At 40.7% G+C, this 14274-nt stretch overlaps 1 protein-coding gene across 1 annotated transcript in view; it reads right to left on the bottom strand.

The window, feature by feature from the left end:
- hpse (heparanase) overlaps positions 1-14274 on the bottom strand; it is a 30893-nt gene that overhangs the window by 9984 nt on the left and 6635 nt on the right. The window contains exons 3-8 of the mRNA XM_059965326.1: positions 11244-11366; positions 10857-11027; positions 8634-8808; positions 5405-5452; positions 4324-4417; positions 1728-1834 (exon numbers count right to left, since the gene is read on the bottom strand). Of these exons, the coding sequence (XP_059821309.1) occupies positions 1728-1834; positions 4324-4417; positions 5405-5452; positions 8634-8808; positions 10857-11027; positions 11244-11366 (718 nt within the window). The remainder of the gene's footprint in view (positions 1-1727; positions 1835-4323; positions 4418-5404; positions 5453-8633; positions 8809-10856; positions 11028-11243; positions 11367-14274) is intronic.

Genomic DNA, 14274 nt, shown 5'->3' with positions numbered 1-14274 from the left:
CATACCAGCAAGGACAGAAAACAGGACAAACTGAGTATACTTATTTATTCAGTAAATTCTGGGTCAAAGTATTTGGTGCGCACATTTCTAACTCTTCTGGTTTCAGTCTCGTTGCGATCTGTTCTGAAATTGTTAGGTTGCATTCAAGAAAACAATGAAATAGCATGCTACTGCTAGCATCTGTTCCAGCATGTTATGACAGCATTTTCAGATTTCTCTGGTTACCCTGTCCACACTGCTCCAACCGGAGTTTTCAAAATTACACACCCTGGAGAGTGTTTCTGAAAATTTCCGGTTTCGGGGGACAAAACCCCGTTTTAGTGTGGACAGAGGGTAAAAAAGCTTTGATTATGGATTTATCCGGTGTAGTGTGTATGTAGCCTCAGTTGCCACTTTATTAGGTACACCCATGCATCTGCTCGTTAATGCAAATATCTAATCAACCAATCACATGGCAGCAACTCAATGCATAAAAGCATGCAGACATGATTAAGAAGTTCAGTTGTTGTTCAAACCAAACATCAGAATGGGGAAGAAATGTGATCTAAGTAATTTGCACCATGGAATGATCATTGGTGCCAGATAGGATGGCTGCAGCTGCTGATCTCCTGTGATTTTCTTGCACAAGTCTCTAGAGTTTATAGAGAATGGTATGAGAAACAAAAAAAAAATCCAGTGAGGGGCAGTTCTGTGTGTTAAAATGCCTTGTTAATGAGAGAGATCAGAGGAGAATGGCCAGGCTGTGGCAGTAACTCAAATAACCTTGCATTATAAAAGTGGTTTGCAGAAGAGCATCTCTGAATGCACAACTTGTTGAACCTTGAAGTGGATGGGCTTACAGCATAAGACCATGAACATAAGCTCAGTAAAAAAGGATCTAGTGCTTTCCCAGCATACACCGGATACAGGTATCAATTATAACCAACATTTCAATGACATACTCTGCCATCTTCTCAGGGACAAAGTGGTATAAGTGGCCAGAGCATATTAACCCAGATTCCCATGACTAATCAGTAGCCTGCTATGGCTTTCGATGTGAATGTTGGAGTGGGGACATGATCGAGCTAATCCGCTTTCTCCAGATGAATAAATTTCCATCACAAGTAGTTTACAGTTAAAAGAAACCTATATGGTGATGGTGAACTTCAACGATGAGTTGAAGACTGGAACCTATAAATTAGCTTACAAATTCTGTGTAATTCCACGGTACTTCATTTTCAATGAGCGAGAGAAATGGCAAATGTACGTGAAAAAGGTTTTGTTTTACTCAATTTGCCATTGAATCATTTTTATGCGGTTTCAAAAATAAGAATTCTGTAAATGTTTCATGAAAGTGAAAGGGAGATAAAAGCAATAAAATGTTGACTTTATGCAAAGGAAAAGCAAAATTATACATCTAAAACTAATAAGCGCTACAAGCACTCCTGGTGATTGTGCATGATTCATGTGGAATATCTGCAGCCACTAAAATCTTAAATTACATTTCTTCAATGGTTGGGTTGGCAAATCAATTACATGAAAATCTGGTGGCCAATACTCCATCCATTAGGCTAGAGGAGTTGCAGAAATGGGAGAAAATGCGAAAAGTATGTGTGACAAGGGGGAAAATGAAGGACAACTCATCTCAGAGTGGACCCAACAGATATTAAACAGATTTTATTGCCACGTCTAGATGATGGGAAATGATACCTAGCAAAGAATTTAACAACATGGACAGTTCTACTTACATAAAGCCAGCTACATATCTATTTGATAGATCAGGAGCTCCTCCTCCATAGGCTGAACTGGTCTCCCCCAACCATACCTTCTTGCCAGGAACAGTTTTAGCCACAACCTGTGGTAGGAAAAGAAGTTCAGAAATAAAAGCCAGATTATGAGTATTTACACAGTACAAATTGACAAAAATGTGTGCCTTGTCTCAAGTCACAAACAAAAGATCTGCAGATGCTGGAAATCTGAGCAACACACACAAAGTGCTGGAGGAACTCAGCAGGCCAGGCAGCATCTATGGAAAGATGTACAGTCGACGTTTCAGGCCGAAGTCCTTTGGCAGGACTGAAGAAAAAAAGCTGAAGAGCAGATTTAAAAGGTGGGGGGAAGGGAAGAGAGAAACACCAAGTGGTAGTGAAACTTGGAAGGGGGAGGGATGAAGTAAAGAGCTGGGAATTGATTGGTGAAAGAGGCAGAAAGCCATGGAAGAAAGAAAAAGGGGGCAGGAGCACCAGAGAGAAGTGATGGGTGGTTAAGAAGATAAGGTGAGAGAGAGAAAAGGGATGGGAAATGGTGAAAGATGAGGTGGAGTAGGGGGCATTATGAAGTTTGAAAAATTGATGTTCATGCCATCAGGTTTGTGGCTACCCAAACGGTCTACAAGTTGTTGTTTCTCAAGTGTAGCCTTATCACCACAGTGGAGGAGACCATAGATGGACAAATCAGAATGGGAATGGGAAGTGGAATTAAAATGGGCGCCTACCTTTTAAATCTACTCCTCAGCTTTTTTTCTCCAGCCCTGCTGAAGGGTTTCAGTCTGAAACATCGACTGCACATTTTTCTGTAGATGTTGCCTGGCCTGCAGAGTCCCTCCGACATTTTGTGTGTGTTCCTTGTCTCAAGGCTCGGTGTATCTGAAGTTATCTAAAGTCTTATCATAGTTAAGCCGAGAAAGTCTTCAGTGCTAGGAAACAGGCAATGTGTGCAGGCATTGCATGATCCTATGACTGCAAATCCTCACTGTGTGTGAGATCCACAACAATATTTCCTCTGTTCACTCTACCATTGGGCATCATGGAGATATATACTGCAAGGAAACAGGCCTTTCATCCCCATTCAGCCATGCCGACTGAGATTTATATCCGAGTTAGTCCCACTTGTCTCTGTTTAGCCCATATCCTTTGAAACATTCTCTATCAAGTTACCTGTCCAAATGTCTTTTAAACATTGTTATTGTACCCACCTTTGTCACTTCTTTGTACTGCTCATTCCATACATCACCATCCTCTCCATGTGAAAAAGTTCCCTCATAGGTCCCCTTTAAATATTTTCACTATCACCTTAACATCTCCTAATTCTTTCATCAAATGAAAGAAATCAGGTAAATTATGGAAATGTCCCAGAATTGTGCTGGAGTTGGCAGGACCTTAAGGGAATTGGATTATCTGAAGGATTATGATTAGTTGTGGAAGTGGTGGCATCGAGGTCAAGAAGTGAAGGAAGTGAGACAAAATTCTGTTGCAATTGGACATGAGAATGGTGGTGAAGAGGTGAGGTTATCTACAATAGTGAGGCAAATACACTGAAAAAGACAATGCAAGTTCCACAGGCTTGGGCCTGATTGTGGGAGTCCATTTATTATTTTATTATTACTTTACTTTGTCACCAAACAATTGATACTAGAGCATACAATCATCACAACGATATTAGATTCTGCACTTCACGCTCCCTGAAGTACAAATCAAAGTAAATATAATATAAATTTAAATTATAAATCATAAGTAGAAAATAGAAAAGGAAAAGTAAGGTAATGCAAGTCAGGTCTGGATATTTGGAAGGTACGGCCCAGATCCGGGTTAATCAAATTTAATGAATAGGTGTAGCAGTGCTCATGTACATAGTGAAAGCCTGCTTCTGGGTGAGTGCTCTGTCCCCTTAGTGGGTAACTGGATTTCCTGGAATGGTATTCAAGGGGCATTGCTAAACAAGCCCAGGTATCTCTATGCATCAAACATGAAGGATCAAGAAGCAACTTTGCCAACAATCTGGTAAATACCCAATAAGAACTATCAATTTTCTAATAAAATATTATCACACAGCATGTGACAGCATTCCAAGGCCACATTTAATTATTTAGACCTGGAATTTATAAGCAATCCATAGGAACAATTAAACACCAGGAAGTAATTACAATTCTTATCAAGTTTAACACAATCTAGCAGTCAGTGATACCAGAGATGAGAGCCCTTTTCTCCAGCTCCTGTATTTAGTTACATACATGGTTTTAGCATGATCCTAATGAATTGATGTAAAAAGTTAAACCTTTCCTTTTTCCACAGCTGCTGTCTGACCATAATGTGTTTCCAACATATTTTTAATTGCTTCAGATTTCAGCATCTACAGATTTCTTTGGATTTTTCCTCTACATATTTGAGGTTTCCCCTGCTTAATTGTGGGGACAATTAGTAAAAATAAAACCTAATTACTTAAAGTATTTTACACCATTCACTCATTATCTTGGAGCAGTTTCTATTATCAACTTCTGTCCAACTGTAGGCAAACTGATTTCTGTGTCTGACTAGCTTAGATGTTGAACATTAAAGTTTAACTTACCTGAAGAATTTCATTAATTCTCCACACAAGGCTGTCTAACACCTGGGGGCTCAGGAAGTCCTTCAGTGATGTGTTCCTCCCATTCACATAATAACTGGGAAAAAGCAGTTACTTTATTGAAACTGAGAGTACAAAGCATGCAAGTTAATCCAAATACAAAAAGGGGTTGATTTTGGATCTTGTTTCAAGAATAGCCTTAATTATTCTTCTTTGGCAAATTATGAATAAAAATGGAGAGGGTGGGGACTTAATGTTTCCCAAGTTCTGCTTGGTTTCTGGTAACCAGCCAAATTTCAGGAAACCCATGACACAATGCAAGAAATAATTTAGCAATCTCTTCTCTACTTCTATGACACAGCTCCTTTAAGTACGCGAAAGCCCTCAGGTGCAGGATTAAACCAATTCATTTCCAGTTGTTAGCAAGGCTAACACAGTCATCGGTATACTCCTATCAATCAATAATGTAATCACTGTTCACGAGGTTTAATATTGCTTCACCCAACTCCTGGGAGCAGCAAATTCAAATGCACACAAAGACTCTGTGTTGTAACTCTGCTTTTCACTTCTTAGTGTTCAAGTTCTTGTACCCTTGTCTTGAAACCCAAGAAAAAGTGAGTCAACTAGGTGGAATGCTGTAGAATATTCAATACCAATCTCAGAATCTCCTCAATACCACTATGCTTCTCTTAATCATTAATGACCAATAACAATATTTAACTTTAGTTAGTTTTCTTTATAACCAGTCCAAAGCTATATTGTACCCCAAACAGAACAGCACCATAAGCCATGTACGGACAAAGGGAGTAGATGATAGTGCTTGTATCTTCACAACTCATCGATCTCTCTGCACTCTCGACATTCAGGGGGAATGTCAAGATCATGCAATTGTAGTATTCTGTGCACATTTGGTATAACTGGCTATCTGTACAAAAGCTTGTTGGGACTCTATATATGAGGACCTATGAAAGGCACTCACTACCTGCTCAGTGAGTTGCAGGCCCATTCATCCCTTCTGCTTTTCTCAATCTTCCTTCATGTTGCAATACCCAAGAAATAGCATTGCCAATAAATGAATACTTACTGGTGCCAGGTGACTGCATTAAGGATTTCCCCTCCAGTCTCAAGAAACCTAGCATGAGGGGAGACAAAAGAACGATTGCTGTGAGTAAAAATAAATGCACAGATTATAGTGGATATTACAGCAGATGTAGACTGATGGGGTGATTAGACTGCCCAGTGTTCAGACAACTATTGATTAGATTGATAAATAAAAATCTATCTTTAATAATCACCTGTTGGGGCTTGGGTAGACTTTCAAGAATGCAGCTTTAATACAGTGGAGTGACTTTCTCAACACATCTAGCAATGGAAAAAAAGGAACAATGAAGAATCTATGTCTTCCTTCACCTTGGAAGACACAGGCAGCAGTTGCATTTAAAAATTCATTGGATGTGCAGCACAAAAATGGACTATTCAATACAAACATATGGTGTACAAGTGTTGGCATGAACAAGACTACATAACCCCTCCCCTCAGTATTCAACTCTAGTGGTATCTCCTGTCCCGTTCTCTGATGAAATGTATCTGATATTAATTTCAGAGGCTTCTTGCAGTAGTAGGTTCCATGTTCCTACCATTCACTGTGAAAGCAATTCCCTCAATTTTACTCATAGTTCTGGCTTTGGCACATACTGCCATTGGGTTGAAACACCTTCACTCCTTACCTAATGGCACACTCATATGGATTGCAGAGGTTCAGGAAGACAGCGACCCATCACCATCTTCTCTGGGAGAATGGGAAAAGACAATAAACGTAGGCCTTGTTAGCGATATCCCCAAGACACAAAACACAACAGACAAAGAACAAAAGATCAGAAGTGTGTCACCTAAGGAACACTGGCATCAAGAGAAAGAGACACAGTCACAACAAATGAATCAAAAATAGCAAGGAAATGGAAAAGAACAAGGAAAGAGAATGTCTACAGCAATCCTGGTGTTGAGTGCTTTCTGGATCTTAGCTAGTGTCAATTTTGCAGAGACTTGGAGATTATTTCAAATATCCTGCCTCACAGAAATTTGGACATGCACCTGAACCTGACTCAACTCTCCCCAATTCAATCTAAAATAGTCAGAACAACTCCTGATCCTACCCAACCATCCTTAAATCTAAGAGGGCTTTGGCAATGTTTCATCTGCTGCCTGGAAGTTCTATCACATTGGATGTAGAAGCTACTTTATCACTACATGCGCAGGTATATCTAGGATGTGTAATAATCCTTTCTGTATTAAATGGATATTACATACAGGAAAATGAACACTAGTCATCTGCTTGCAATGTAAGGACAAATTAACATTTCAGGTAAGCTCCAGATGCCATAGATGGAGAGAATGTTTCCTATGGTGAGAGAGTCTAAGACTAGAAGACACAGCCTCAGAATAGAGGGGTACAGATGGGCACAAGCAATCCCAGGACAAATTTCACTGCAACCTGTTAAACTCCTCAAATCCTTTACCTTCAAGCACCAGCACAGATTACCTGATCACTTAATTCACTGTTGCTTACAGGGCCTCGCTGTTCTACTGCATTTATATTGATGGTTCACATGCTTTCGCACATACTGAACTACAAGCCTTGTGCGAAGTGCGTCACTAATAGTCAGCAATGTCCATACTGTTGCAACTTAGACAACTTTATAAAATCCTTTTCTTCACTCTGGAATGCAGCCAGTTGAATTTGATAATACTTTTGGAACCAACTATCAAAATCTCTTTGGTTTCCCATATCTGAAGTGATGTCATTTAGGGTTTAGAACTTCATTGAAGAAGGCTCAGTGAGGACATAAAAATGATGAAAATTTGTTGTGCGCCGAAAAAGCAACATGTCACAGCAGCTGTTGCTAACTCACATGGAGAGGCAGCAAAACACTTCGAGAAGTAATTCATTGTGAGAAAATTTAGGACAATTCAAACAAATTCCTTCAAACAATGCCCTCTTGAACTACACAAGTAATAGTTTGAAGTGCCCGGATCTTCCTACCATTATACCCAAAATAACTGTTAATTACTATCTTATCCATGCAATGAGATGTTGATTGGATTCATGCCAATGTAGCCATTCAGTTAAGTTTCCTGGACTGTCTGGTCTGCATTTTAAATTTAGTCTTCAATGCATATTTGAATCTGACAGCTAGTGGCCAAAGTCAGTTAATTGCTACCTGTGCTAGACATAAAAATTACTAACAGTTACACAGGTCAGTCTTCTTGATTGAGGGTATGTCCACACTAGACCGGATAATTTTGAAAACGCCGGTTTTGCGTAAAAACGATAGGCATCCACAGTACACGTTTTTAAAAATATCTCTGTCCACATTAAAATGGATATTTTGGTGAATCTGCTCCTACTGCGCATGCACAGGACACATTACCGAAAACAAGCGACACGTTTGGTGTTGAATCTCGATGTGAAAGACTTGCTGTGCGTTTGTGTAGTTACAGACTAGAAAAACTAAAATGACAGACAGCTGTTGGCTCTCGCGCAGGAGGACTTAAAAGTAAAAAAAAACAAATACTGGATCGTATGGAGGCAACCGACAGGGAGCTCACAGACAGATTGACCCAGCTGACGATGAACATTGAAAAACTGACGAACTCTGCTGCATTAATAAAGCTCCTTGTTAAATGTATAAAAACATGTCTGCATCAGTATTATCTTGTATTTCCATACAATGTTACATTAGGCTGTTACACATCTATTGTGAGAGAAGTACTTGCATAAATAGAGCAAGGACAGAAAACAGGGCGAAGTGAGTATACTTATTTATTCAGTAAGTTATGGGTCAAAGTATTTGGTGAGCACATTTCTAATTCTTCTGGCTTCAGTCTCATTGCCGTCTGTTCTGAAATTGTTAGGTTGCGTTCAGCAAAACAATGAAATGGTGCGCTGCTGTCACCTTTGTTCCAGCAAGTCGTGACAGCATTTTTAGATTTCTCTGGTTACCCCGTCCACACTGCTCCGGCCAAGCAGCGTTTTCAAAATTACACACTCTGGAGTGTGTTTCTGAAAAGTTCCAGTTTCGGGGGACAAAAATGCTGTTTTAGTGTGGACGGAGGGTAAAAACGAAGAGAAAAAGCTTTGGTTACGGATTTATCTGGTGTAGTGTGGATGTAGCCAGAGAGCTCCCAGGTTGAAGTCCTCATATGCCAGCAATGCACATCTGGTTAGTAACTGCAAAACTGATACACATCCAGGATTTCTTGATCTACATGCTTGCTAGGCAAAAGGATATTTGTAAGGCTGATGGCAATCTCACCCCTTTAGCATGGTTATAATTGGGCGTCTCCGAGGTTGCCCAATGTCAGGACCATACAGTCCTGTGTGGTTGAATGTCCTGAACATATGCAGCAGACTATACAGGTGCTGGAAGTCCTCTCCAAGCTGAGTGCCACGAACTTTTATACCCGCTTTCCTTCTAAAACTGTTGGGTTCTGTGAACAGAGAGAGAGAAAAACATATTGGATGGAAATTTTACACATTGCCTGTCTGAGTTATTCCTGCTAACTACCTGTTCACCAACAGTAACAATCTGTGGATATCTCCAAACACCCAATTTGTTAGAGTTAAGGAACTATGGAGCATTTTTTTTGCCTCCTTCCCATTATTCCATGGTCTACTGTCCTCTCCTATTTGATTCCTCCTTCTTCAGACATTTACCGCTCTCACCTATCATCTCCCAGCTCCTTATTTTATCTCCTGCCCCCAACCACCTCCCCCCTCACCTGGTTTCACCTGCCTGCCTGTACTTATCCCCCTCCCCCTACCTGTATTCTGGCTCCTGCACCTTTCCTTCCAGATGTGATGAAGGGTTTTGGCGTGAAATGTTGACTCTTTATTTCTCTCCATGGATGCTGACTGAACTCCTGAGTTCCTCCAGAATTTTGTGTGTGTTGCTCTGTGTAGTTCAGTTCTGGATTTACTTTGTACAGAAATACAATGCTGATCAGAAGCAGCAAGTAGCTGGTTCTTAATGCTTCAATCAAAGTGGAGGCACAGATTGGTGTAATAGTCTTATAAGAATGTTGCCTGGACTAGAGGGTTTGAATTATAGGGAGAATTAATCAGGTTACAATTTTATTCCTTGGAATGTAGGCAACTGAAGGTACTTAAAATCAAGCATAAATAGGGTGAATGCACAGAGTTTTTACCCCCAGGAAAAGGAAACCAAAAAACCAGAGGGCATAGTTTTTGGCAGAGAGGAGAAAGATTTAAAAGGGACTTGAGTGGTAACTTTTTCAAGTAGAGGGTGGCATTTATACGGAATGAACTGCCAGAGAAAGTGATTGAGACAGGCAAATAAATGAATAGAGAATGTTTGGAGGGATATGGGCAAAAGAGACTAGCTTAGATGGGCACCTTAGCATGGACGAGTTGGGCTGAAGGGTCCATTTCATCACTGTATTACCCTATGACATGACTTTGTAAGCAACTACGATGTAACTCAGCACACAAACAGACCCTTCAAGCCCATTGAGTCTCCATTGACCGTCAATCACATATTTACAGTAATCCTACCCTAATCTCACTCCTTTATTCCCCCCAGATTCTACCACGGCATCTTCATGGCAACACAAAAGCATGACAAGTAGAACCACTGCCTCACCAGGTTCAATCCTGATCTCAGATGCATCCGTGTTGAGTTTGCACCTTCTTTCTACGAACACCTGCTTCCCACAGCTGCTCTGGCTTCCTCACAGATCCCAAAGATGCGCAAATTTGTAGGTTAATCAGACGGCCTAGATTGCTCATAATTGTAGGCATGTGGTAGAACCTGGGGCAGGGTGGAGTAGTTGATGGGAATATGATTAGTGCAAATGGGTGATAGTGATTGCAGATTCCCTGGACTGAAAGGCCTGTTTCTGTGCTACAGAGGCCAATTAACCTATCAACCTGCACACCTTTGAGATTGGAGAGCAGATCAGAGCACCTGAAGGAACACCACATGGACATAAGGAGAACATGCAAACTTTGCGCAGACAGTGCCAGTCACCAGGATTGAACCCAGGTCACTGGAGCTGAGACACAGCACTTTAGCACTTCCTTACTCCCAGGCCAAGAGGTGTGAAGTTCCATTGTTGTCTCCTGAAATTGCAATCACTTTGTCCAAGGATTGATCAGTTGTGCACATATTTGTGGAGGAACCATCCACCCCACTTCAACTCACTAACAATGGTGTTATGTTCCTTCTGCATCTTGTTATCTCACCTGACCCTTCATTGTTAAACTGAATCAAACCATGAACACTCTGTGGACTACTTTGACCACAAGGTAGACTAATGTTCAAAATTACTTGGCTCAAGAATCTAAGCACTTAGATTTAAAAGGACATTTTCACCTGTCAGCTAAACAGAAAAATAGCCTAGAAGTTATAAGATTTTGGATCTTTATCATATAATAAGCTTTTACAACTTATTCTATTTGGGTTTTAATTGCTTCATTCCATTTCTCTCCTTCTCAGCATGCGTCAACATTAACTTACCATTGCCAAGTTCCCAGGACATGTTATATTGTTTCAATGCACAGTATTGAAGAAGCTCTTGAGCATTTGAACTGTCCCATACATGATTTTTCCTTAACAAGGCATTAAGTCCAAAGATTAAATGAAGCCCAGAGCAATTTGCAAAACTGTACAGGATGTCCAAAGTTCTTCCTGTGAGTAGACCAAAAAAAGCCAGTAAGGGTCACATTAGATACTTCAGCATGATCGCACTTGTTTGTGCATCGACACACATTGGTATAATGACGCTTTTGTATAGTATCGCTACAATTTCACTAGCTGGATACATCAGCTAACATTCTGGAGCTTAATCAGGGATATCAATGTGGCCATATCATTTTTAGATACAGTGGAAAATACACCCGTTACCTGAAATTGTCATGTTCTTAAAGAGCCCTTGGAATTCATTTTTCGCCATGAGAGGTGCTTGCAAACTCCAAAGATGTATCAGATACTCTTCCAGTTCCAAAGGAAGCAAATATGGATGGATATCTACCAGGAAAAATAGTCTGTCATTATTTCACAACGATTCATAATAAAGATTCCACCCTAAAAATATACACCTGTTTAAACTTTCTGCACTACATTTCCAAAACAATCAAGAAGTTCATTCATCTTCTGCAGAATTAGCAGGAGTTAAGTCTGTGGGTGGGAATCACACCTAACTAACACTTTAGCCTAGAAACTGACTGGTAGTACCATTACTGTACACATTCTTCTAGTAATCAACTCTTAATTACATGTCTTGAAGACACGTATTTTGGAATCAGAAGTGAGATTACCACCAGTTTACTGTAGACCACTCAGACTTTTCTGCATAGTTTTCCCTTTGAGTACATAAACTCAAAACAGTTGCCTTTTAATAGAGAGAGGGAGATCTTGAGCTACTATTATGCACATCGCTTCCAGCCTGGAGAACAGTGAAAACAGATTAATGAACCATTATAGATAATTTTTTTTTTCCTTTTCTTCACTGTTATCCAAGATTTGAAATGATTTACTTCAACTCCAGGGAAGGGTTCTGTGGTGGTGAGTGAAGTCAATCTGGAAATTAGAGACTTTTCTACACATGGGGCAGGAGTTAGCCAATGAGGTGAGGAGATGGGTAATTTGAGAGGTGGTAGTTGAGCCCCAACTGCTCCCAAGGAATGGCCTCAAGGTATGTAATAACATTCCAAATGTTCTTCCTCCACTATGTGATAGTGTGACTGAAATTTCCATGAGACATGGAGATGTTGCATTTCTTCAAGGTGGGATCTCTTCCCATAGTAGAGCTAGGCAAAGAGTATCTGTTTCAGGAGTGGTGTCAATGTGGAGATGCATGCTTAATGAAGGTAACTAGGGACTTCATGCTAGGGATATTGGATCGATTTTCCTTTTCAGGGTGGCTGGGGTCCTTTCACTCAAAACTGCGATTCTGCACTGTGGCGTGTTCCCGTTCCTGGGGCTCGCCAATCAGCTGCATTTCTGTATGTTCAGGTTGTTGGGTGCCTTGGGAGGCCTGTGGACATGAATTCTCGCCAGTGTCGCAAACTGAAGCATAGCAGGAGCCGGAACATCGAAGACAGCATGAGTGGCTGTTGGAGGACCCTGCACTCAGTAATCAATCGACCTCTCTCTCTTGATAGAGAGTCCTTGAGTTTGTTACAGGGTGTAAAACTTTTCAACCAGTACTCGTAATGGAGACAGTTTACCGGTACATTCATGACTGATCATCATCCACTAACTGCAGCAGCAGGAATGCAGAGATGGGCCCTGTATCTTGGAGGTCACAATTACAAGATCAAATTCAAAAGGACATCCAATCATGGAAATGCTGATGGATGTCCTGTTTACCCTCGGAAAATTGAAATAGCCGAAACATTTACAAAGGAGGTCACTTATCTTGACATATTCTCCCTAATGTAAATCAAATTCCTTCATTTTACATCCCAAAGAAAATCAGAAAATACCCCAAACTGGCTGAAATGATCAATGATCATTTTCACACAAAAATGGCTGAAATGTGCAGCAGAAATTCCAGTTCTCCCATTTTTGCTCTTGACGGGGGTTGCCTTGTGTGGGGATTGAGAGTTGTACCATCCAAGCTGAGAGCTAAAGTGTTGGGGGAGCTACATGCTGGTCATCTAGGCATGGTCAAAATGAAAGTGCTGGCTCAAAGCTTTGTCTGGTGCCCAGGGATGGTTCAGCAGATTGAGCAGCTTGCCGTGCACCGTTCGGGATGCCAACACATCCAGAAGAAATGAGTCCAGAGTTGTCCTACAGTCCCAGAGTCAACTGGTTTTAGATCCCTTGGTTCTTCCAAGGCCTTTGATTGGGGAAGACTCTGAATGAAATTGTGAGTATGCAGTCATCCACAACTAACTTTAGTAAGTCTGTGATAACTGAGGTCTATTCATTCAGATCTTCTGATGAGTTCTTGAACACGGCTCATTCCACCAGTTCAAAAAACTCTTGAGTTTAGCATCTCGGCACTCCACTTTTCTTCTTAAGTACTCGGGATTGCATAGCCAGGGTCAGCTTTAACTCCATTTACAAGTTTTCAGATGACACCACCACAATGAGATGAAACTCAAAAACTGAGTCAAAATACAAGAAGGAAATAGATTGGTTACATGTTGTCATGGCAGCAAATTTCCCTGTAATATCAGCCAAGCAAAACTGCTAATCATTGACTTTAGGAAGTGGGACTATACCTTTGTTTACATCAATGATAGTGAGCTAGAGATGGCTGAGAGCATCAAGTTCTAGATGCAAACATTGTCCTTCTACAACGTTTGTAGACAACCGTTGCCAAGAAAGCACACTGATGTGTCTGCTTCTTCAGGAAGCTAAGGAAATTTGGCATACTCTCATTGACCCTCACCGATTTTTATTGATGTATCTTAGAAAGCATCCAATCTGGACTCATCTTGGTATGGCAACTACTCTGCCTGAGACTGCAAGGAAATGCAGAAAGTTGTGGACACAGCTCAGCACACCATGAAAAGCAGCCTCCCCTCTACTGAATCTCTCTACACTTCTCACTGCCTCTGTAAAGCAAAACATAATATATATAGCTCCTCTCACCCCAGACATTCTCTTCTCCCTCTTCCCATCAGACAGAAGAATGAAGCTTGAAAGCACGTACAACCAGGCTTTAGGAAAGCTTCTATCCCACTGATATAAGAGTGATGAATGGACCTTTTGTATGATAAGATGGACTCTTGACCTCACAATCTACTTTGTTCTGGCCTTGCACCTTATTGACTACCTGCACTGTACTTTCTTTGTAACTACAACATGATATGTTGCATTTTGTTGTTATTCTTCCCTGTATTACCTCAATACATTGATACGATAAAATGAACTGTATAGCACAAAGTATTTCCACTGTACCTCAGTACATACAGTATGACAA

This window comes from Hypanus sabinus, chromosome 3 (assembly GCF_030144855.1).
Source record: "Hypanus sabinus isolate sHypSab1 chromosome 3, sHypSab1.hap1, whole genome shotgun sequence".
Lineage (NCBI taxonomy): Eukaryota > Metazoa > Chordata > Chondrichthyes > Myliobatiformes > Dasyatidae > Hypanus > Hypanus sabinus.
The sequence above is the reverse complement of the archived record's forward strand: the minus strand, read 5'-3'. Positions and strand labels throughout refer to the sequence as shown.